This window comes from Pseudopodoces humilis, chromosome 23 (genome assembly GCF_049639895.1).
Source record: "Pseudopodoces humilis isolate 2021_Gansu_Grassland_sample_001 chromosome 23, ASM4963989v1, whole genome shotgun sequence".
NCBI classification, from domain to species: domain Eukaryota; kingdom Metazoa; phylum Chordata; class Aves; order Passeriformes; family Paridae; genus Pseudopodoces; species Pseudopodoces humilis.
This window is the reverse complement of record NC_142222.1, coordinates 4,863,586-4,886,688: the sequence shown is the minus strand read 5'-3', so window position 1 is coordinate 4,886,688 and position 23,103 is coordinate 4,863,586. Positions and strand designations below refer to the sequence as shown.

General features: G+C 41.4%; 1 protein-coding gene across 1 annotated transcript; it reads left to right on the top strand.

Moving 5' to 3' along the window:
* Window positions 1–114: 114 nt before the first annotated feature.
* RPA1 (replication protein A1) lies at window positions 115–22,941 on the top strand. The gene is made up of 17 exons (XM_005525791.2): window positions 115–212; window positions 557–604; window positions 877–955; window positions 1,463–1,571; window positions 2,407–2,495; window positions 7,108–7,191; window positions 8,421–8,553; window positions 9,509–9,611; window positions 10,724–10,792; window positions 10,933–11,125; window positions 12,218–12,357; window positions 13,966–14,114; window positions 15,399–15,531; window positions 16,718–16,894; window positions 18,088–18,195; window positions 21,457–21,543; window positions 21,914–22,941. Exons 1-17 carry the CDS (start codon window positions 180–182, stop codon window positions 22,019–22,021), a joined length of 1,842 nt encoding a protein of 613 aa, XP_005525848.1. The 5' UTR covers window positions 115–179; the 3' UTR covers window positions 22,022–22,941.
* Window positions 22,942–23,103: the final 162 nt, after the last annotated feature.

Genomic DNA, 23,103 nt, shown 5'->3' with positions numbered 1-23,103 from the left:
CCTGTACGGAACACGGGGACACTTCCGCCGTACAGCGCCGGGCAGCCAATAGAAGCGCGGTGCTGCCGGGGGCGCACGGCGGGACGTACGGCGGCACCGGAAGGAGGCGGTGGCGGCAGCGGCGGCGGGAGGATTTGGCGGCAGCGGCAGGATTTGGCGGCAGCGGCGGACGCGGCACTATGAGCGTGCGGCTGAGCGAGGGGGCCATCGCGGTGAGCGGCTTGGGGTGGGCTGGGATGTACCTAGTCCCGGTCAGGGTGGGAGGTGAAAGCCGGGCCTGGGCACCGGGTCCGGCCCGGTCCCGAGGGGAGAAACAGGCCCGGAGCGGGGCCTGGTCCCTGGGGCTGCTCCGGGGTCAGCGGTGGCGGCCACACCCGCGTCCCTGGCTCTTCCACGGCAGTTCGTCCTCAACTCCTTGGCTAGAACCCTTCCTAGGTAGGGCCCGATGATCTCAGACGTCCAAGCTCATTGATTCTGTGGTTCTGTCACTGTGGGTGGCGAGGCCATCCCCAGCGAGGCCGTGGCAATTTTCTGAGCGTCTCTTTCATTTCTCCAGGCCATAATGCAAGGGGAGGAAGTCTCCAAGCCCGTGCTGCAAGTCATTGTGAGTACTGTCCCTTCCCTCGTGTGGCAGCCCCTCGGTGACTGCATGTGGGGTCCTGAGTGCAGCCAGACTTCCTCTGCAGAGAAGCCGAGCAAGGCTGCTCTACTTTTAGTTCTCCTAATTTTGTTATGCATTGCTTGGGCTATGCCGTTGATATTAGTGTTCAAAAGAGCCGATTAGATGGGTCACTTGTTGTTGGTTTCACTTTCTGTTTTTGAAAAGTTTCTGAACAAATGTGAACTGACAGCCTTTTCTTTTTTTCTCCCCTGCAGAATACACGGGCTATTGCCACAGGAACTGGGCCCCCACGTTACCGAGTGCTGATGAGTGATGGGGTGAACACCCTCTCCTGTGAGTATGACAAGCTGCAGAGAAGTTTTTCTAAACATGGAGATGCTAAGGGTGTTAAAATTCCTGATCTGGTGTCTGAAATAGATATTGAAGGAGAACATAGGCCACGCTGGGCCACAGGCTCTGCAGCATGCAACTGCATTTTGTCATTTAGGTGAAATCTTTGACTTTTGGAACTTGGTGAAATATAAGCAGTCAACTTGCTGCAGGATATAATGAAAATACAAACCTATGCATGTAACATTGATTTTAAAGTAATTTAGCTTCATCTTCCTCTCAGTTCTTTGATGTACAGTCATTCTAGCTATACTGCACTCTGAAGTTTGGGGAATAAATACAGTATAGTTTCTGATCAGTTTTAGTGATTTCTTAGGAGTTTCACTGTTTTCTTTGACAAGTTGTAGATCCAGTGCAATACCTTACTAGCTGAAAAAGGTGTGGCCAGCCATGGCAGCTCCTTTTAAAGCTGGCATTGTGAATTGTTCCAATATTTTCCTCTTCCTGCAGCATTCATGCTGGCAACACAGCTGAACTCCCTGGTGGAAGAGGAACGTTTGTCAGCCCGGTGTGTTTGCCAGGTTAACAGATTCATTGTCAACAGCCTGAAAGATGGAAGGTATTTGTGTTAACCTTTAAGTACAGCCCTACAGAAAGGCATCTGTGCTAGTGGGGGCTCTGTGCTTTGTGACTAAGCAGAGGCCAAGTGCTTTTGGTTGGGATTACCTGGAAATACTCAGGCTTTAGGGTGCGAGGGGGAAAGTCCACAGCACCAGTAATAGAAGAAATAAATTGCAGAATATAACTCTGGTGGGATCAGATGTATCTGTACAGTGATTTAGTAATATAAAGTTTCCAGCTGCAATACTCCAACTCCAGCTGGAATACTCCAAATATTTGAACAAAGCTTCTTTAAAATTATTTGCTGTTGAAAAGAAATGATAAAGATACCTCCTTACTTAGGTGTTGTGGAATCTGGTCTTTTATTAAAATTTGAGGAAATAGGATAGGAGGGAATTTTGAGGGGAATGACAATGGCAAAATGAGAAGGGATCCAGGTGAAAGTATTACAGAAAAGCTAAGTATATATCTCACAGGATGTGAACTGAGGTTTGTATTCTTTTCATTCTGGGAAGAAGAAAACAACTTTTGAGGCAGGGAATAAAAACCTGGTATGGTTTTGCTCCTTTTAAAACACAGTGGTTTCCCTAGCTATTTTTGGTGCCTGTTCAGCCTGCCATCACCTGTCCTTGATGCAGTGTGATATTTTTTCAAGCTTACTTGTCCCTCTAGGGAGGGCTTAGTTGACATTGGAGAGCTTTTGTCTCCCAGATCCTTCATCCAAAGAATCAGCCTCTTAATGCTTGGTTTTCTCACCTGCTGCAAAGGATATTCAGAGATAGGAGCTGCAGAGGGAGTGAAAGTCTTTATTTGCTGTCTGTTCTGTGTTGTAGGAGAGTGGTTATCCTGATGGATGTAAACGTCCTGCAAACTGCTGATCAGGTTGATGGGCCTATTGGCAATCCCCAGCCGTACAATGAAGGTGAGTATCTGTAAACAAATATTTTTCTGTCAGCTCAGAGAGCCTTTCAGCTTCTCTCTTTCACTTGAAAAAAAGCAGTCAGACGTGTTCAGGGTTTGTTTGGTTTTTTTTTTGTGCCTGAAATAGTGATGTCCAGATCTTGGAAATCCTTTTTGTTTGTGTCACACAAACTGGGGTTTGTTCCTATTTTAATAAACTCTACACCATGGCTGAAGCTTGAGTCTCTCCATGGTATTTGGAGTATCCATACTTTATAACCTTGACAGGTTTTTATTGTAGTGAGTGGTCTCTACCTCGAGTTCCAGTAAGTAAGCGGAAGCTATTTTATGTCTCCTCATAATGAGTAATCAAATAGATTCTAATTTCTCCTGTCTGGAAAGAAACAGGAGGAGGAAGATGGAATAATGATCTGTAAAAGTCTAAGATGGCGTGGAGGGGATGAATAAAGAATGATGAATCTCTCTCTCTCTCTTTTTTCTATGTTCATTTGATGCTCTTTAGCTCTCATGTTGTCAGGCAGTGGTTGTAAAACAAAGGCTGCACCACACCCCTAAACTGCATAGTTAAATTATGGAACTTGTGGAGGTAGGTGCCAAAAATTGGCACAGGTTCAAAAAGCAATTAGATGTGAAAGAGAAATCCATTAAAGGCTGTTAAACATAACAATACATCCTCTGCATGAATGTTAGGTGCAGGAAGCACTAAAACTTAGATTGTTCCAAGTACATAGATGAGAGACTGGTATGAAAACAAGGAGAGCACAGAATTCCCTAAGCACCCATTCCTACCATGCCCAGCTGAAAAAGGATTGAGGCACTGGGTGGACCTTAATCTGACCTGCCATGAATCTATTTGGATCCATCATGTTGCATAAATAACTATCTTCTTCACTTTTAGGTGCTGAGCTTGCAGTTCTCATGCAAATGTGTTTTTTTTTTTTTAAATTAAAACATTTTTCCCTCTGAGAACATTCAAAAGTCTGTTCTGCTCTTCCAATTCTGATCTTTTAAAAAGGAGGGAGAATAATAAGCACTTAAAGAAAATATTTGAACAGCTCTGTCAGTGATGTATACACAGATAATGGCTGGAATTTAATAGCAAACAGCTCTTCAAGAAGATTTTTTTTTTATCCTGAGAGAAGTGAACTAATATATTTTTATTACTGAGGGACCACACATTAGTGGCAGGAGTTTTCTGTAGAATAGTTTGGACAAATAGTGGTGGTAGGTACATTGCTCTTCTGGTTAAAAATCTATTCTGTTGCAAAGTCAAAGACATCTTTCTTCATTAACTTTTTCCAAGGGAATTAAGAGGGGCGTTTGTTAAATGAGCCTAAAGAATCCTTTGTTCCTTTGATAGTTACTTAGCTAATTGCTGTTTAAAAAATGTGTTGACATCTCAGATTTTATGGTTTAATCCCACAGTTGCTGTAGAGACCAAGACTTTCAGAATAGCTACTGAGCAGACTGTTTTGTGCCTTTCTCCCATTTCCCTCCTTGTGTGATACAAGAGCTTGTGAACTATAGTGTTTTTCAGTTATATTGTTGCTTAGAAACCACTGAGAACGTGGTATCTGACAGAACTGAGCTGAAAATATACCTTTAACTATAAATTCTGGTAAAATTACCATTACTTTGATCAAAGTTGTGTTCTTCATTTGGACTTACAAAAATACTCTGCAGCGAAGGTTTCAAATCTAAACTCTTTTGGAGATATTACAGGTCTGTGGTCATAATATGTGTGGGCTTGCACTAGATGAAAGATGCCAAATAGGATGTGATGTGTATTTCATTTTAACACTGATCTTATTCTGACAACTTCATACCCTTTTATTTGATACTAAATAAGGTTTCTGATACAGAAGATGGTAATAGTTTAGATTAGGTAAGCTTAACCCAGCCCTGCTGCTCTGCAGGCTGCAAGATTTGTCATGAAGGCCTTGATGAAATGGCAGAGGTTTGTATTTCAAGTTGCATATTCTCAAAATTCCTGTATATATTAAGAAATTGTATTTTGAGGGACACTCAGCTAATGAGCAAAATGAGCATCTTAAATGTACTCCGTGGTTTCCATTAAAAAAAAAAAAAAGTTCTGGTATTTTAAAAATGTATCTTTTAGCCCTACTTCTGGTTTTCCTTGAAATACAGATATCAGACTGCCAGACCTAGGATTAAGGAATATTCTTTCTCAGACTGTAATAGCACAGTGGGACCCAGGGGGGTGAGAAGCTGGCTTTTGGCCATTTTACATGGGAGCAGTAGGTGGTTAATCTGCCTAACAAGGAAGCTGGAGACACAATCTTCTTATTACAAATCATAAAAACTTTTCAGGCAGCCTCTCATAATAGTATTGAAAATTAAGACTGAGCAGTTTAGTTCTTGTTGAAGACTGGATGGTTGTGTTATTCCTGTCGTTAATCTCATTCAAATTACTCTGATGCTGGACTTTCTTTTCACTATGACAATGACTTTCTACTTATGTTTAACTTCTGTCATTAATCTTCCCATGTTTGAAATGTTTATGTACTTACACATTCACTTGAACTCCTTATTCTGGCCCTTCCCACTGCTGTGATTTAGGTGTGTATTGTTTCAAAGTGTGGGTTTTTTTCCCTTCTCTCCCTTCCCTGCTGCTCATTTCTGGGTCAGGTCTTGTGTCATGGTTCTGTGGCAAAACCTCTTGGTGACAAATTATTGGAAGCTGAGGGCTCCTGTTCCACAGTTATTGCCTTTGAGTGGGCTGTGGGGCAGCTGCAGGCAAAGGTCTTGGGTTTGCCTCACCCACCACATACAGCAAAAATGTGAGCAGGTATTTCAACTGGTTTTTTCACCTCCTGCTAATAAAAACTAACAGCAAAAACCAGGCAGCCTCCTCGGTTTTCTGAGCACTTTAAGTGATCTGTAGGCCACCAGCCACCAAAAATCACAGTTTAGGAGTCCCTAGGCTCTCCAAGCGAGAAAATTGGAGAGATATTTCTGCTACTTCTGTATTTGAACACATGCACAGATGTGTGAATTTATTCTTACTCTGTTGAGAAACACTTGGCTGTGGGTAGGCAGCCATTAAAATGTGAATTTGTGTTTCATAACTCACACGTGTTCCAATGGATGTGGTGGTCTTTGGTTTGGTTTTCAGTGTTTTTTGTTTTTTTTTTAATCACAAATTCCTACAGAAAAAACCATATTTGGAACAAAAGTAATAAGGAAACCTCTTGCTGCCTCATACCCACATTCTGTTCCTCCTGAATATTCCTCCCCTGACCAGACATATTTTTCTCTTAATGCATCTTGTTGGGTTTTTTTCCACCTTCCCTTGCACAAAATGAATTTGGGTGTGGATGCTGACCCTCTGAGCACCTGAGGCCACTGAGCAAGGGGGAGACCTGGCTCCTCCATCTAGTGGAACCTGCAGCAAATACACATTTTGCTGTTTGACGTCACACTGTTGCCAGGGAGACTGTCACCAGTTCACCGATGTGACTGCTGCGGCAACTTAGAGGAGCAGATTGGGGTTTGTGCAAGGACCTGGATTTTGGATTAAAAATAACCAGAGGGTTAACTCTGGAGCACATCAGGCAGCACCATGTTGGGGTCTCCTTGTGTTGTTGTTGCTGCTTCTCCTTTCCCGTAGTTCGGTGCCGTCCCTCTGTCCTAGGATTCTCTGCTTTTGTTCCTTGTGGTGCTCTATAGGCTTGGTCTTACCTTCTTTTGCACCTTTCTCTGACCCTCTTCCTCCTCACATCCCAAATCACAGGGGTTTTGCCTGCTCAGGCCTAGGTTTCCCTCCAAAGCAAGACTTTAAATGATTAATTGTGTCGAAAAGGGCAAAAATGTTGGATATTTTCTCATCTAGAGGCAAATTATATTGTAAAGGAATTCAAATTTTTGAATGGTAAATTAGCCTTTTAATGGACTTTTATTTTAGATATGGCTGTCTGCTCTTGCCCTTGTAATTTATCATTAATTTAAACAAAGTAAAAGCCCTGAAATCTTAAAAAAAAAATGGACACTTTGTTCTTAACATGGCATCACTTTGCTCCCTAAGCAATTTACTGCTGTGTGCCATGAGGGGCACTGGTGAATTCTGAAGTGATGACTCAATCACCCCCACATTAAACATCATCATATTTCGGAAATAAAATGCAGCAGGTGTTTTCTTTGTCTTGGGTTAACTTCAGATTTGACTTTACCCAGTGGATTTTTGGCCCTTTCTCACTGATGAGACAGAATTCTCTACAGTTTTTTATCTTAGCTGTTAGGTAGGAGCAGAAACTACCTGTCAGAGCAATACCAGCTGATAAACACTGAAAAGTTGTCAAGATTACTTCAGGGCTGTCCTTTTAAATCACCATCAGCCCTGAGTTCTTTCCAAGTAGAAAGCAGTTGCTTGAGGAAAGAGATCTGACTGGAATTCCTTCATGGTAATGTTCAACAGATAGCTTGCTGTTCCTGTGTCTTAAATACCTGGATTTTAGCGTGTTTTAATTATATTTTTTATGTAATTTTTTATGGTTTTAATTATATTTTTTTTTGCATGCAAGTCTTATTTCCTAAAAGGGTACTTTTAATTACTGTGCTCCTACTCTATGGTCTCTTTCCATTTTAATTACCAGGACAGGGGCAACGTTCTGCAGCTCCAGCAGGAAACCCAGCACCCAGCAGACCACAGCAACAAAATGGCAATTTGTCTGGAGCAGGTAAGAGTCATCCTGAGCAGGAATTCTGATATGTGATCAGTGAGAAACTACAGCTTCAGTTTAAATAAAATCCTTTCACTAATGGTGTTGCACAAGAAACTGTGATTGAGGAGTAACCCATAGTTTGACAAGGTGAATTCTCTTAAGAGAGCTCTATACTTGGTTATAAAAGGGGGAAAAAATTGTCCCTTTTTCCCCATGGGAAAAACAAAAAGTCCAAAACCCCCAACTTTATTCAGTTTACACTGCATTCTTGAAACAGATCTATGGACACCCAAATTGGGCTGCAGTTTGGAGCTGGCCACTAACTGTGTTCGTTACAAATGCTGAGATAGGGGCCAAACATTTTAGGTGATACACTGAAATTATTTGATAGTACATCTTGAAACGTGGTTTTTTGATCAAGATTTCAGTGAGATACTGAAAGATGCAGTCAATTTAAATGTCAGCCTGTAGATTTTTTTTTTTTTTGAGCTAAAAAGTTGTCAATCCTAATTCTTGGTGCCGCTTTAACTTGTCTGTATTCTTTACCCCTGTGTTTGGGAAGGATTTTTAAATAGTAAAATTTTGACATTTGCTTAGAAACTTGTAGCAGAAAACAAGCTTCTCCTTCCTTGCTTAAAGCTGATCACAAGAGTCTTTTGCATATACATTGACAAGATTGAGTTTAGAATTAGCAGTATTACTTTATGTCAAAAAACTATTTGTGGGGTATTTTTCCTTAGTTGTTTCCCCAAGTGGTGTCTTGATCTAGCACTTCCCATCCCTGGGAGTGTTTGAGGCTGTATTGGATGGTATGGTTGTTTGTGGAAGGTGTTCCTGTCCTTAGCAGGGGATTGGAATGAGTGCTTTCCAACCCTAACCACCCTGTGATTCTGTTATTTTAGAGAATTTACTGCTAAACAGTTGTTTGCCACTTAAACTGTGTTCAAGTGGTTGACTCTGGACACATCTCCACTTCAGTGCGAGCACTCTAAAAGGTCTGAGAGTGTCTCTTCTGCAGCATTTTGCAGCCTAGAAAACACTTGTGACCAAGAGCAGATAGGATGCAACAAACTTCAAGCCCCTCTGTGGTGTCCACATGGTGCAGGGAGCTCCAGTGTTCCTGGAGCTTTGCCCTGTGTGGCTCCCCATGGCGTGGTGGGAAAGATCTGCACCACGAGTTGGTTTTAACCTGATTTTTGTGTGCAAGGCTGAAATCCTCTCTGCTCTGTTGTGGTTTTTGGAAGGTCCTGCTGCTCCCAAGTACCACGCTCCCTCCAACCAGTTTGGAAAACCAAGTGCTCCCAGTGCTGTGAAGACACCTGGGGGATCTCAGGTCAAAGTGGTGCCAATTGCCAGCTTGAATCCATACCAGTCCAAGTGAGTTCTTGTGGTTTGCCAGGCCTTGTTCATGTCACAGGCATGAAGGAACAATAGTTTTGTTTTGTTTTTCTGTGTGTCAGTCTCTGTCAAATAATTCATTGAGTTCTTTGGACTTCATTGGTTAAGTTCAATCAAACCAACCCAACAACAACCAGGAAACCACCCAGAGAAACAAGCAAAAAACCTTCCACAGAAACACTAGTGGGCTTTGTTTTGGTTTTTTAGGGCTTTGTTTTCTCATTGTTGTTTCGGGGTTTTTTTTGGGGTTTAGTTTTCTGCTTTTTTTTTTCTGTCTGTGGGGAAGGGTGTTCTTCCTTTTTTTTATCTTTTTAAATTGCATCAACACTCTTTAACAATCTGAGATTTGCCTTGCCATTGTCTTGGTGCAGCTGCCCTGCTGAGCTTGATAGGTTTTTAATATTTTAGTTGAAAATCGATTGACTTGTCTGTGGTTTTTTTTTTTTCCTAAAGCAACCTTCTTTTTGGTAACTTAATGACAAAACAGCTCAGTAAGCTATTCACTTCGGCTACTGAGCTGTTGAAAAGCATGAGGATGTAATTATTTAGTGAATGACATTTTTAAGTTATGCAAACTGATTTGATTACCCAAGTTAAATGCGAATCCTATAATTGAGCTCTTGAGTTCTGGCGTGGCTTTTCAGAGCAGGCAAACTGCTGTGTGAGAAATGTACCCTAGAAGAGTAAAAGATTTGAGGCCTGCTTCTGTGCAGAAGGATTATTATCATACTGGATGCTTTATGGCTGCTTTGTTGCCTTCTCCACAACTTTCTGTCTTTAATGGTCTAGGCCATTAAAACAGAAAGCAGTGGAAAGAGTTGCCGAGGTGCAGTGGGAAGATTCTGGCTTTTAAGCCAGTTCCAGTTCCAAAGGTTTGTCAAGTCAATCTCTTCTTTAAAGAGATGCAGAACAGTGATTTCTTGCATGATTTCAGGTGGACCATTTGTGCTCGTGTTACCCAAAAAGGTCAGATCCGCACGTGGAGCAACTCCCGTGGTGAAGGAAAGCTCTTTTCCGTAGAACTGGTTGATGAAAGTGTAAGTGTCATATGTTGAGACAAAGATAATGTATGCCAGATGCTGATGAACCCTTCATAAAGGCAGAATAGAGGAAATAAAGTGCATTTTTCGGAAATGATTTTTTTTATTACAACTGAAACTTGTATCCCTGCTTTCATTAAGTTGCGCATCAACGTGCCAGTTTTTATCCAGAATGAAGTCTTAAATGTGCAGCATTGCTGATTATTTTTCATCAAAGTCTATAGTGTGTGACTGGATTTTTGCAGCTTCAAAATAGACTTGTTTATGCAAACTGACAACCTAATACTGAGGGTTGTGGTGGTTTCCTGTAGATTGAGAGTGACATCTCCTCCTGGCTGAGCTACACCTTACAAAACAGGGAGTGAGAGGAGCATTACCTCCAAGTTACAAGCTTTCAATTTTCATGAGGAAATTGGAGTACAAATTATTGTAACATTGAGAAATTTCCTCTGTGGTTTGTTTGGGGAATGGTATCTGGTTAATCTAACTAAACTTACAGTTTGTCAAACCTCTTATCAAATTACAGCCTTCTGTCGTGAAAACAAACAAGATTCTGCTAGATTATATTGAGTGTAAAATGTGAGGTTAATAATGTAACATGTTGTCACCAGGCATTTGTTTTCTCTGCATAGTGTCTGTATTAATTTTTTTTTTAACAGTGTTTATATCTAGTGAGGGTATAATTGTTATTAATTCTTACTTATAGACATATCTGAGTGGGAGCCATCACAATATACTGTGTGCTAACTTGTGGAGCTGCGGGGTCTATTTGAATTTTATTTCATCACTGCCAGTTTTACTGGCATTTTCAGAGGTGTCTCTATGATGGATGTAGTTCTTATGCCTTTTATTCTGAAGCTGTAGATGTACTAATGAGACTTGAATATGAGGTTTGATTGTCAGGTGTAGAATATGTCATTTTAGCTCTAACTGCAGATGTGAAGAGGACGTTGTTTGTTTCTCACATGCCTGGAGCTACCCTGGCAGACCCCACTGTCTCTGCAGGACTGCTGCCACTTAACATTGCAAAGATTTATTTATTTTTATTTTTTTTTTATCTTTTTCCATGCCAAATTTCACTTCTGACCAGCTCCCCTATTTTCCTGCAGGGTGAGATTAGAGCTACTGCATTCAACGATCAAGCAGACAAGTTCTTTCCACTCATTGAATTGAACAAGGTATGGTAGCTTTGTGCTTTCTTAGACTGACAGGAGCTGGAAAAGAGGAACTTGAGCCTAGCAAGGATTTTTAAAGGTGAACACAATCTATTTTCCCTGACTACTGATAATATCCCCTGTTTCATTGCTTTCTCCTCTAGGTATATTATTTTACCAAAGGCAATTTGAAGACTGCTAACAAGCAATATACAGCTGTTAAGAATGACTATGAGATTACATTCACTAATGAGACTTCAGTTGTGCCCTGTGATGATGCCCAGCATCTCCCATCTGTTCAGTTTGATTTTGTAGCCATCTCTGACTTGGAGAACACACCCAAAGACTCGATTGTTGGTCAGTCAAAGTAAAGAAATGGCAAATTCTAAAGCTTTGAAGTTTGATTTTTGTGTCCTGAATTCTGGGCAGGTAGTGAGCATAGGATGCTTTGAGTGTTGTGGTCTCTTAATTGAAGTCATCCAGTGATAGTTGCCATTAAAAATACCTCAGGCAGTTTTCCTGTTAGGATGATTTTACCCTGTTTTCTAACAATATATATCAATTATTCTTCAAACGTATGCTTCAAACTACAGACAGTAGGTGATAGTTGTTTATTGTGCTGTGATCACTGTTTTCCACAGAAAAAGGCTGAAAGAAAAGATGCCCTTGCTCAGCACGTGTGCATTTCATACCTTCTGTGGTCTTGCTTTCTTTCACTATCTAATTATCTCTGTAGTGATTTTGGCATAATTCATTGCATCCAAGTCCAAGCTGCATGACTGTTTTGGCTTGCTTTGTGAAGTATCGGAGGTTTGTTTTTCTGTAATTCATTGGGCAGAGTACTCCGGAAAAATCAGAGGCTTGGGTGGGGGCGAGGGTTCTCAGGTTTCAGAGGCACAAGATGCCTGTGATTCAGAGACATTCAGCTGGGAATTTTAAAGGTAGATGGGTAATATTAAAAGTGATGTATTTTTAGGGACTGCACAGGGGATTGCTTTAGTTCTTACCACCTGAACATGCAGACTTGTTAAAGTTGCAACTTATGATTGCGGAGTTACGTGGAGGCACGAGCCAGTTGTTCCATTGTGTTACAGTCACTTTGAAGGCTCTTGCTTGTGCTTTAATAGCAAGTGTGTGTTTCATGATCAGGACTGAAGTCCTTTGACAGAATGTGATGGGAAAAGATAGTACAATGCCTTGATCTCTCTAATGTGGTGAGGCTTGCATTCATGAATATCTTAATGACTGCGTCAACAAAATTAAAGCACTGAAGAGTTCTGTAGTGGAACATTCCTACCATAATACACTTAATTTCCATATCAGATTTCATTTCAATAGGGAGCTGGGTTACAAGGTAAAAATCTGACAGTAGGTTTGAATTCTTCTCTTGTGATGTTGTATTCCCCGATTGTGACCCTTGAGTAACTCTAAATTGTAACTGTTTCTCAGATGTAATTGGAATTTGCAAGAGCTACGAAGATGTCACTAAAATTACAGTGAAAGCTAGCAATAGGGAGGTTTCAAAGAGGAATGTGCATCTGATGGATACATCAGGGAAACTGGTGACAGCTACGCTGTGGGGAAATGAGGTATGTGCTCTCTTACCTGTACTTAACAAAGCTTCCTTGGTGTAGGGCAAAGAAGTGCCATTGTCACCTGAGATGGGCACAGCGCTGACACAGTCCTGGGTGTTCAAAGATCAGGGGCTGAGAGGAGGTGAAAGACTGTCTGGTTGCATTCAGGTGTGATGTTCTTAACCTTTCCCTGACAAACTGCTGACATGATCTGACTAATGTGTTCTGAACTACTGCAGACATTATGTCTCAAGCCAAAATACTGAAGGTAACAGGCTCCTGGTTTAGAAAAGGGTATGAGCTGCAGTTTAATTGTGGAAAAGCCTGGTGGCTATGGCTGTCTCAAATGAGATGAATTTTATTTGTAGGGTGGGATACATGTTCCCCTAATGAGCAGGTGGAGAGGCTCTGTCTCAGAGTGGGAGTTTAAAGCATCAGAGCCTTGGAAGTGAAAGTTTGAACAGTTGCAGTAAACTGCTTCTTTATCTTCTTAACAGGCTACTTTGTTTTCCACTGTTGTTATAGATACTTAGGGATTTATATGCCAGTCTATAAAATGGGAGTGATCCTGCCAGCTTGACAGTGATGCTTTATGGCTAAATGATCAAGTGCACTGATACTGTAGGTACCTAAACACCATTAACCATCTGCTGATACAAATGAAGTAAACTGAAGTTCAGTATTGCAAAGCCTTAAGACTAAACTAGGTTATAACAGGAGAGACTTGTGGTATGCAATTCCTGGCATAACTCTTCCAACAGAGATCAGGGTCTGCATTTTGCAAAGTTAAATCTGTTTGCTTGCTTGTAGAATAGAAATATCAATAAGTATTGATGGGGGGAGTGATGTATGGCTTGCAGCTGGCAGAGTTAAGGTTAGAATCTGTATGTTCCTTATAACAGTCACTGCCATGACTGCTGGGATGTGTTTTCTGTTCTTTTTGCATCTCATGGGTACAGTAAGTACTACTGCAACTCCAGCTCATTAGTTATCTTTAAGTACATGATCCTCCCCTTGCTTGCTGAGTGGTGTGGGGTCCATAAAATCTATACCTTTCAAACCCTCTCTCATGCCATGAGGATCTTTTGTTAGTGTCAGGCTACTCATGTGATGGCAGTTCTACAGCATTAGAGCAGCTTTATGAGATAAAAACCAGAAGATGGAAAGTTGAGTAAAAATGTTTGGTCAGCATAGCTGCACTTCTGTGTAAGTGGTAGCAAGATGGACACGATTGGCTTGGTGAAAATGAATGAGTTGTTTCATCTCCTGAGGAGTCTGATATGAGCAATTAATTTTGTTTCCATTCCCATAACACATCTCCCTTCCCAAAATCCTGGTGTAAAGCTGCTGACGGAGGGGACCTATCCTTTCTAACCAGCCCATGGTGTGACTTAAGGATTCTCTGGTTCCCCAGGAAACGAGGTGTTAGGATTGCACAGAAAATTGTCACCTACCTTTGCTTAAACTCCTAATGACACCATTTAAAACCTCACCTTTTAGATACAGCGGGGCAGTTTGATTCAGGTTTGGTCTCTTGTCATGATCTGTGAATTATGACCACAAGTTCAGTGCTTTTCCTGTAACATGCTGCTGCTGCTGCTCTCTGGTTTTTCACACATGCAGGCTGAACAGTTTGATGGTTCCAGACAACCTGTGATTGCCATCAAAGGAGCCCGTGTCTCTGACTTTGGTGGCAGAAGCCTGTCTGTCCTGTCCTCCAGCACAGTTGTCATCAACCCTGATAGCCCAGAGGCTTTCAAGCTCCGAGGATGGTATGAGTGTATTTATGTTGCTTTGTTTCAACCTCCTGCAGAGTATTTGCTTTGTTTTGTTTCTCTGTACTTGAGCAGTGTGTGTAGCACTGAGGGAAGGTGGCAGAGGGTATGGCTTCCAGAGCTGTAGAAACTTCTCTGGCTTGCAAGCCCTAGAGCCTGTAAGAGTGTCCTTCTTAAGTTGTTCAATTCAAAAAAACTTTTAATTCCATGACAGACCTTGAAAAATTGAAATCGGGATAGTGCACGCTGACCCAAAGCCTTGGAAGGCAGCATGAAATCAGGCTTGACCAGCTCTACTTTCTGAGGCTTGATCTGAGAGAACAGTGTTTTTTTCCACAGGCTTTTCCATTGTGTGGAATCTGATATGCACTCAAGTTAGTGTGGAGGGACTGTTTGACATCTCTCAGTGTCTAGTTCTTGCTAGATATTTTTCAGATAGCAAAATAACTCTTTTATTGTCAGGAAAACAAAGCGATTTCATTGTTGCTTCTCCTGTAAGTAGTTGTTAAATTGTCTGTTGTAAGTATGAATGTGGTGAGATGTGGTGTGTGTGTGTGAAGAGGGTTAAGTGCCAACAGCATCAGACTTGTGAATCCTGAATCTTCAGATTCCAGTTGCATCACCCAGATGTGGATGAAATAAATGGCATCCTCCATTTGTCATTGAGCTGTGGCTCTCCCATACTTCAGAGGCTTGTTGGAGATAAAATTGATTGTGGGTCTGAGCTATTACTGTCACGCTTTAATTAAGCTCAATCTTTGAGCCTCGTTGGTGTGTTTGTGAAATCACAAAGCCCATCACAACGGGAATGCAGTGCAACCTTTTGCTGAAGAGCTGTGCTTTCTTATTTTAACAGAGGAAGCATAATCTTTTCAATGCTATTTGCTTTTTCTTTCGAAGCTGCTGCGAAGATAATGGTACCATGTAATTTAATTTTAATTATGGAAATATCTTGATGCCCTTAAATCTTGTTATCTGCCTGCCTCTAAGAAGTGTGCAGTGCGTGGTTTGACCACTAGCTGGCAAACAAATTGCAGTTATATAGAACAAAGCTGTCCTCCTTTTGTGGGTTTATAAAATACTGTGCTAATTAAGTCAGACTATTAACTTATTCTGAAATGCTATTTTTGTTTGCAATATACACATATTACTGTAATTGTTTCCTTTGCAATCATTGATAAAAAATCCCTCATGTATCGAGCACATGAAAATAAACGTAAGCTTTTGATAAGTCTGTATGGTCTGCTCTCCAAAAATAGAAGTGCATCTCTGTGGTTGCAGGTTTGACTCCGAGGGGCAGCTTCTGGAATGTGTCTCCATCTCTGATGTGAGGGGTGGGCCAGCAGCTGGAGCAAATACCAACTGGAAAACTTTGTTTGAAGCCAAATCTGAGAACTTGGGACAAGGAGATAAGGTAAGGCATGGCCACTCACTACAAGCTTTGTGTATTGGGGAGAAAATAAAAAGCAAGGCTTTGTGGAGGTATTCTTCTTATTGAAGTAGTCCAAGTGTTGAGGAGTATGTGTTTACTATCTTGGAATTTATGCTATTAATTAATATTACTGTTTTTCAAATAAATCCAAGCTTGTTGCCGATGATGCAACATGATACTTTGTTTGCAAGAGAATTCTAAGCCTCGTGTCAATGAAGGGGGGATGTTTTTACCCCAGAGATGTTCAAATAAGCAGCACAGAGTGTTCCAGGAGAAACAGGTGCATTAGGAGGAAGTGGTTTTCAAGGGTGCATGCTTGGTCAATAGAAAAGCTGGTAATAAACCCCAGGTCTTTGGCTTTTCATTCCAGAAACCTCTCTAGGCTTCTACTGCTTTTTATTTTTAATTTTTTTGTCTCAGACCTAAGTGCTAAGCTGTTTGGGATATACAAGAGCTTCTATCCATGGAAAATTCATTTAAAATCATAGAGTGTTTTGAGTTGGAATGGACCTTAAAGATCACCTCTTTCCAAACCCTTTATCATGGTTAGGGATGCCACCCCTTAGATAAGGTTGCTCAGGATCCCATCCAACCTGGCCCTGAACATTTTCACTTCACCTGTAATTCAGCTATTTTCTGGGACAATTTTTGCCCATGCTTCTTAAGCAACCTCTATTTTTCTGCTGAAAGACTTGACCGTGGTCTTAAACCATTATGATTATTATTTTAGTGTGGTGAGTGGGTATTTTGTTCTGTAGGCTATAGTTTAATCAAATGCTTATCTGTAACACTACACAATAGGCTTTCTGTTTTTTGTATCGGTTCCTAAAAGAAGCGTAGGAAAGTGCAGAATCTTAATCCTGTGAAAAAGTGCAGATTTGAACAGACACAATGGAGAATCAAATATGTTTTATCTAAGGAAGACCTAGCAATTGGAGTTTCCTGCAATGGAAACACAAAATAATCTTGCTGTAGGGGCTTTATTAACATAATGGAAGCCTAAAAATTATTGCAACAGAGGGGTTGATTTACAGTTTCCCAGTAATCCATAGCTGTTAAGCTTTCTAATCCTAAATATCCAAGCATGGGTGCCTTGCTTTTGTAGTTAGTTCAGAATGGGGAAAACATTGAGTATTTTGAGGCTAATGTTGCACACTGACTCTCCCAGGCAGATTATTTTAGCTGTGTGGGCACAATTGTACATCTGCGCAAAGAGAACTGCATGTACCAGGCATGTCCCTCTCAGGATTGCAACAAGAAAGTGATAGACCAGCAAAATGGACTTTACCGCTGCGAGAAGTGTGACCGCGAATTCCCCAACTTCAAATACCGCCTGATGCTCCTGGTGAGTACCCGGATCACATTTCAGGGCGGTTCCTGCCACGTTCCCAGCACAGTCCCAACAGAAAATCTTTTGAGGCAAGGGTGAGCTGCTGCTGTTTGTCTGTCCGTGCTGCCTGTGGGTTAGAGGGTATTCCGCTGGTTTGTGTGCTATACCTGAGTGAAGGATGTTTCATTGAGCTGATTAGCAGTTTGTTTTCCTAGTGCTCCAATTAAAAGCTTTTCTCTTTGCCAAAAAGTTGCTGCTAGCTCAGTTGATTCTGGTTTCCAAGTGTACTATGCAGTGCAGAATACAGATGGCCTCCGCCTCTTCAGTAGTGAAGATAAACTGAAGTAAAATGGCATTTCTGGAGAGCAGTAATTGCACTTTTACAGCTGCTACCTATATTTAGTACAGGTTTTTTTGGTAGGTATTGTTCTGCCTCGTGCTTTAATGGAGCCTGCTTCAGAAAGTTGTCTGGGGATTATTATTGTGGTGCCCACTTACACCATAGGTATTGAACCTTCTTCTGTTTTACATTATAAATTAGAGTTGTATCTGCTTCTTAGAAATGCTCTGCCAGGTGGGCATGCAGAGGGAAGGGAACTATCCCTGCAGCCTTCCTAAAACACAAACTGCTTCTGAATAATTTTTATCAGATAACTTCTAGGAACACATGAACTGCTTTACATAGCAGAGTCATTGTAAAATATAAAGGGGATGCTGAGGGTACACTCAAGGCCTTCAGAGCAATGTCTCCCATTTCTTCATTCCTGATTGTCAAAGCAGCCAGGAAACCTGGGAAAGGTACTCAGGAATGTGCAATTCAGTTTGCAGAGTTGCTGCTGTCCCCCTTGGTGGTTGTTGTTCTGGGATAGCTATTCCTGCTCACAGCTCATCAGTGGCAGCAGGACACAGCTGAGCATCCATCACTGTTGTCCTGCTGTGGTCTTGTTGGCCTTTCCCTGTGGTTCAACCTACTGCCAGTATTAACTTCTGTTAAGTTATGGACATTCTGTGGAGCTTAAAAAAGGTAGGAAGTCACTGCTTTCCACCCTCAGTGATTCAAAGGACATACAGGCCAGGCTCTGATAGTTACTGGAAATTTGAAACTCTGTATCTCTGAGATATTTTTTACTTTTGTGTTGTCTTCTGTCATTCTGGAGGAAAGGGCAACAGGATGAAATAATCTTTTGGGTTTTGTTGTTGTATTCTAGGTGACCATTGCAGACTGTCTGGAATATCAGTGGGTGACTTGTTTTCAAGACACAGCAGAATTCATTCTTGGGCAAAATGCAGCTTTCCTGGGAGAACTGAAGGAAAAGGTCAGTCAATTAGCTTATTCTTACTGTTTGCCTTGAAGTTGAACTATGTTTCACTCATCTTGTATTGGGCTGCCCTTGGATTTCTTGGAGGCTTTTTTTGATCCTTCTGGTAAGGAAATATTATTTTAATGTTTTGAAAGCAGCTCTGGCAAAGATGTAAGGTTTTCGTGGAACACTGGTGCTGATCCACCAGAGAGCATGGTCTGATATTCGTGTGTGAATGTACAGCAAATGTGGAAAGGCATTGGGGCATGTTCATGTACTTGCTGTGGGAATTAACAGCATTTAAAATACATTAAAAAATGCCATATGAAAGAAAGGGATGTTCCGTTTCATTTGTCAAGGATTTAATTTGCCCTTTCTCTGGGTGATAGGCCAGCTCAGCTCAGCCCAAGGTTGTCCTCCAGATGTTGGCCTTCAGTATCTTTTACAAGTTCACAAATCATTGCTTCTCCCTAGCCCAAAGTTCTTGGCAGGGACTTGTTTACTCTCCTCAGGATTATTTTCCACAGGCCATCTGCCTGAAGAACAGAGATTTGCCTGCTTTCCCCCATAGTTTGCTCCCACAGTCAGTCTGTCTACCCCTGAGCTCTTTTGGCTGCTGAAAGCTGGAGATCAGCCTGTCCTCATCACCTGGACCTGGAGAGGCAGCTGATCACTCCAGGGTTGTGCCACAGCCTTTGGGGGACTGACAGCTTCAACATGTGTTGGCTCCAGTAGAACAGCCAGCCTGTTTTATCATTTGTACCTAGAGTGGAAGAATCTGCAAAAAAAAAACCCCTTTAGTTTAGCAATGAATGCTGACAACATTATCCCTAATGTGTTCCAAAAATTTGTTTACAAAATCAAAAAGTTCTAGAACACTTTGTATGTATCTTTGTTAAGTAGGCAGGAAGCTTTCTGAACTAATGTGTTTAAGCCCACTTTTGAAGGCTCTTTTTTCCCCCACCAAATATCATCAGAACTTTGTGGGTCTCATGAAAACCACAATTTGTAAAATGGGTCATTAGCAGAGAAGCTGAAGTGATCTTTCTGTGACAGACTAGAACAGTTTTTAAGGTTGTAAGTCATTAGACACTAACAGGCAGTATTATCTTCCCTTTGTCACTCTGTGCTTTTCTGCTGCATTTGTCTTTATTCCAACCAAAATAATCTTTTCCTGATTTTTTTTTTTTTTTTAACTTGTGTACCGTATAAAAACTGTGGCTTTGTTTTGTTTTTAAATGATGATGTGGAATGCATGATAAGTTCTTGAATTGCATATGAGCTTTGCTGTGCTCCCAGGCTAAGGCTGGTTGATTCCAGGATTCCACAGATACCCCAGTTTTTGGTTAACCCATTGCTTGGCTGTGGAAAGGAAATTAAGCAGGAGGGATTGTTGAGGCTGTTGTCTTGAGACACTGTTGTGGACCTCTGTTTCTGCAAAGCTGGGCTATTTTTCCTGTAATATGGAATGATTTTTGGAAATTTTCTGCACTCTGTCAGAGGTGAAGGGTACAGAGGTAGTTTTGAGGCACTGGGTTTTTGTGGTGTTATGAAGGCTGGACACCTCTGTTGCATAGGATGTCTAGCTGGGGGGATTCTAATTAGATGTGCTTGCACTTTTGCATTTCCATTTTCAGCCATTCTTAACTTGTCAATATTTTCTTTACTTCAGGCGTACTTAATCTCTGCTAGAGTTTAAACAAAATTTCTTAGTTGCTTTTAATGCTGAAGAGAACTGGGTGGGGAAGGAGAGACAGCAGATCCTATGTACCAGTACAAACATGTAATGTCTTTTGAAGAGCTGCCTAATGGAAATGGCTGAGGATAGAAAATGGAACATAATATGGAGTGAGCCCTTGAGCGGGAATGCTTTGTGTTCCAGGAGAAATTGGTTTTGATTTGACACTTTTATGAGCCTTTAAAAATGGTACTCGATGCATTTGCAGTAAGCTTTTCTTAGTGGTTTTTCTCTGATAGAGCTGATGCAGTGTCTTGTGAAGTTGGTGGGAGTCTTTTCACTGCTCACAGTATGGATGGAGTTCATGTACAGCCCGTGACCACGCTAAGCAGAGATACATGTGCAAGGTTTTTCATCTGCCTCTTGCCTGTGCTTGTTAGATACCAAAGGAGGTAATGTGGGGTAGCAGAGACTGCTATGCTGAGGGCATTTTCAACTCACTAATGGTTAGCACAGTTTGTGACAGAGCTGCAGAGAGGAGCTAAATGCTTTATTAAGCAAGTTTTCTTATCCTCTAATCCATAAGATGGCCAAAGGAAGGGGTTTTAATATTCAGGAGGGATATGCCTAAATTCTGTAATCTGTGAACCTCGCTGCTCCTCTTCACCTCCATTTGTTGTGCTTTTCTGAACCCTAGGAGAATCACTGTGTAGTGTAAAATAGTGCTGCACACAGTGAAAAACAGCAGATGTAACACTTGGAATGTGAGTGGAACTGGGGTGGATTCAATTCCAGATCAGATGCTCTGTCTGCTGCTGGAGTGACTGATCAAGTCAAGTGCATCTGGTAGATAAATGCATTAATAATTACTTGTCAGTATCATCAGGGAGATGCAGGATTTTTTTTTGAATGTCAGCAAAGGTTTTTACGACTCATATTTTTACAAAAATAAACCTTTTTTTTTTTTCAGTCTCCACGACTTGCCTGCTCCTTTTCTAATGTTTTGACAAATTGTCTGTTATAAATGGTGATGATGATGTTTAGTGTTCGTATGGTAATTAGAAGCAGCTTATGTTATAAATATGACACAGTCTTCTTATGGTTATTAAAGCACGTTCAAAACATGGATCTGCTTTTTTTATAGAACATTCTCTTAAATAGGCCTGTGTCAGGATGGGAAGGATACATGCAGCTTTGATGGATAAGCAGAAAACCAGAATGCCTAATAAGGCAATTAGTAAGGAAATAGTTAACTCTGTCAGTGTTTGTGATCACAGAACGACATCAGAATTATCCAGTTTGGCAGCTCCTGAAGATGGGTAGTATTTTTGTTCCTTATACCTGGTTGCAGATTCAGTGCAATTGTGTGTTCCTTTGTTTGGGCAGGTAAAAAGTTGTCACCTCTTTATTTTAAAAACTTTTGGATTATGGGTTTGGCATCTAAAATGTGATCATGGAATAGTCAGCTCTGCCTGTGTGGGCCAGGTAGTTCCAGTGTTTTGCCAACCTCCCCAAAAGCTGAGCTGTTCTCAAAGTTCGTGGTACTAGTGGGAGCCTGGAGTGTCTGCAGCTGATCCCTCTCTTTGTCCTTCCCTCAGAATGAACAGGCTTTTGAAGAAGTGTTCCAAAATGCAAACTTTAACACCTACGAGTTCAGGATCCGAGTGAAACTGGAGACTTACAACGTAAGTGTTGCCCAAAAAGCAAATAATGTATCTTGTGGCTTTTGTAGTTCCTTCCACTTGTCTCCCTAGGAGGTGACTTCCTCCTCTTTATGTTTGTGGGGAGAGGTTTCCCTTGCTCACAGAGAACAGAAGATTCCAAAGATCACACAAATGCTGTCAATCTTGAGCACTGAAGGAGGGATCCTTGCTGCTCCCTCTCAGGCTCATCAAGAGTTTCACATGGAAACAACATAATAGCTCTGGGAGTCGTGTTGGCACTCCCAGCTAACCCAGATACCATGAGCTGTAAGTTACTGGGGCAGAAGGAGGTTGGATCCAAATGCCTGGAGTGCTTCATGTTCTTTTACATACTAAAATTTCTCTTTCGCAGGACGAATCTCGTATTAAGGCCACAGCAATGGACGTCAAACCCGTGAACTACAGAGAATACAGCAAGAGGTTGATTGCCAACATCAGGAGAAATGCTCAGCTGGGGTGAGGAGGCCCGTGCTGGCTGCTTGAGCCTAGAACTTCCAGGGAAAACTCAATAGATAATGTTCATTGACTTTTTCCCCACCTGGTGTGTGACAATTCGGCATTAGTTACACCGTGCATGGCAGCCCAGCGTAGTGGGCTGAGTGATTTGATGCATTTCTCTGGAGATGTGCCCTGGGAGGTGAGAATGCACTCTGATGGCCACGACTTGGAGCTTGTTGCGGTCTGTTAAACTCTGACAGCACTGGAGAGGAATCTCTAGACAGATTGCCAAGGTCTTTAGACAAATCACTCAGAATGTCTTGAAGTAACTTTGCTCTCTTCCTATATGTAAAGCTGAATTATATAACCATTTTGTCTTCTTTGCAAGGAAGTAGTGACAACCATGACACTTTGACTTGTTCAGCAGAGGGTAGGAGGAACGGTGTCATAGAGCTTTCAGATCTGGACAAAAGAGAACAGGTCTATTAGTATAAGTTAGTTCCCTTCTATAGAATTCAAAGGCTTTCACTTTCCACAGGTGCCATGCAGTTGTTAATGCTTGGAATGGCAATATGGTAGAATTATTAATCAAAGACATATCTCTTATATCTGAAGAATATCCTTCCTTCAGGGTTTAATAGGCTGAGTCAGATGGGTCTGATATTAATCAAAATTGTCTCTTCTGAGGGAGGCAGATAAGCATTGACTCTCCATCCCCCAGGGAAATCCAGGCAACTACAAAGCATTGCTTTAAGTTTTCTCTTCAATTAATACTATGGATTTCTGACTGATTTTTTTTTTTGGCTCGCAGTTCCTGCCTATACATGTTTTGTATGTTTGTATGTTGAGTTTCCTTAGTTTTATTTGTAACAATGTTAATCAGAAAGAGGTCTTTAAATGGGGGGAGCTTTGTTTCAATAAACACTGTTTGATTCCTGTGTAGTGAATTTTGCTTTCTTTGAACACCAAAGACTTCTCATTACTGGAAAGCAATTAATTAGCTTTCATAATAAGCATTCACTTGGGGGAGATGTTACCTTATTACAAACTCTAAGGTTAGACTGAAGAATGGAGACTTCTTTGCCTGATGTTAACAGCATGGAA

Bases quoted from the DNA above. Each gene is read 5' to 3' on its own strand.
- RPA1 (XM_005525791.2), top strand. From the start codon at position 180: ATGAGCGTGCGGCTGAGCGAGGGGGCCATCGCG. The intron at 8,554-9,508 runs GTGAGTTCTTGT...GCATGATTTCAG, and splicing joins TTGAATCCATACCAGTCCAA to GTGGACCATTTGTGCTCGTG. The intron at 11,126-12,217 runs GTCAGTCAAAGT...ACTGTTTCTCAG, and splicing joins ACCCAAAGACTCGATTGTTG to ATGTAATTGGAATTTGCAAG.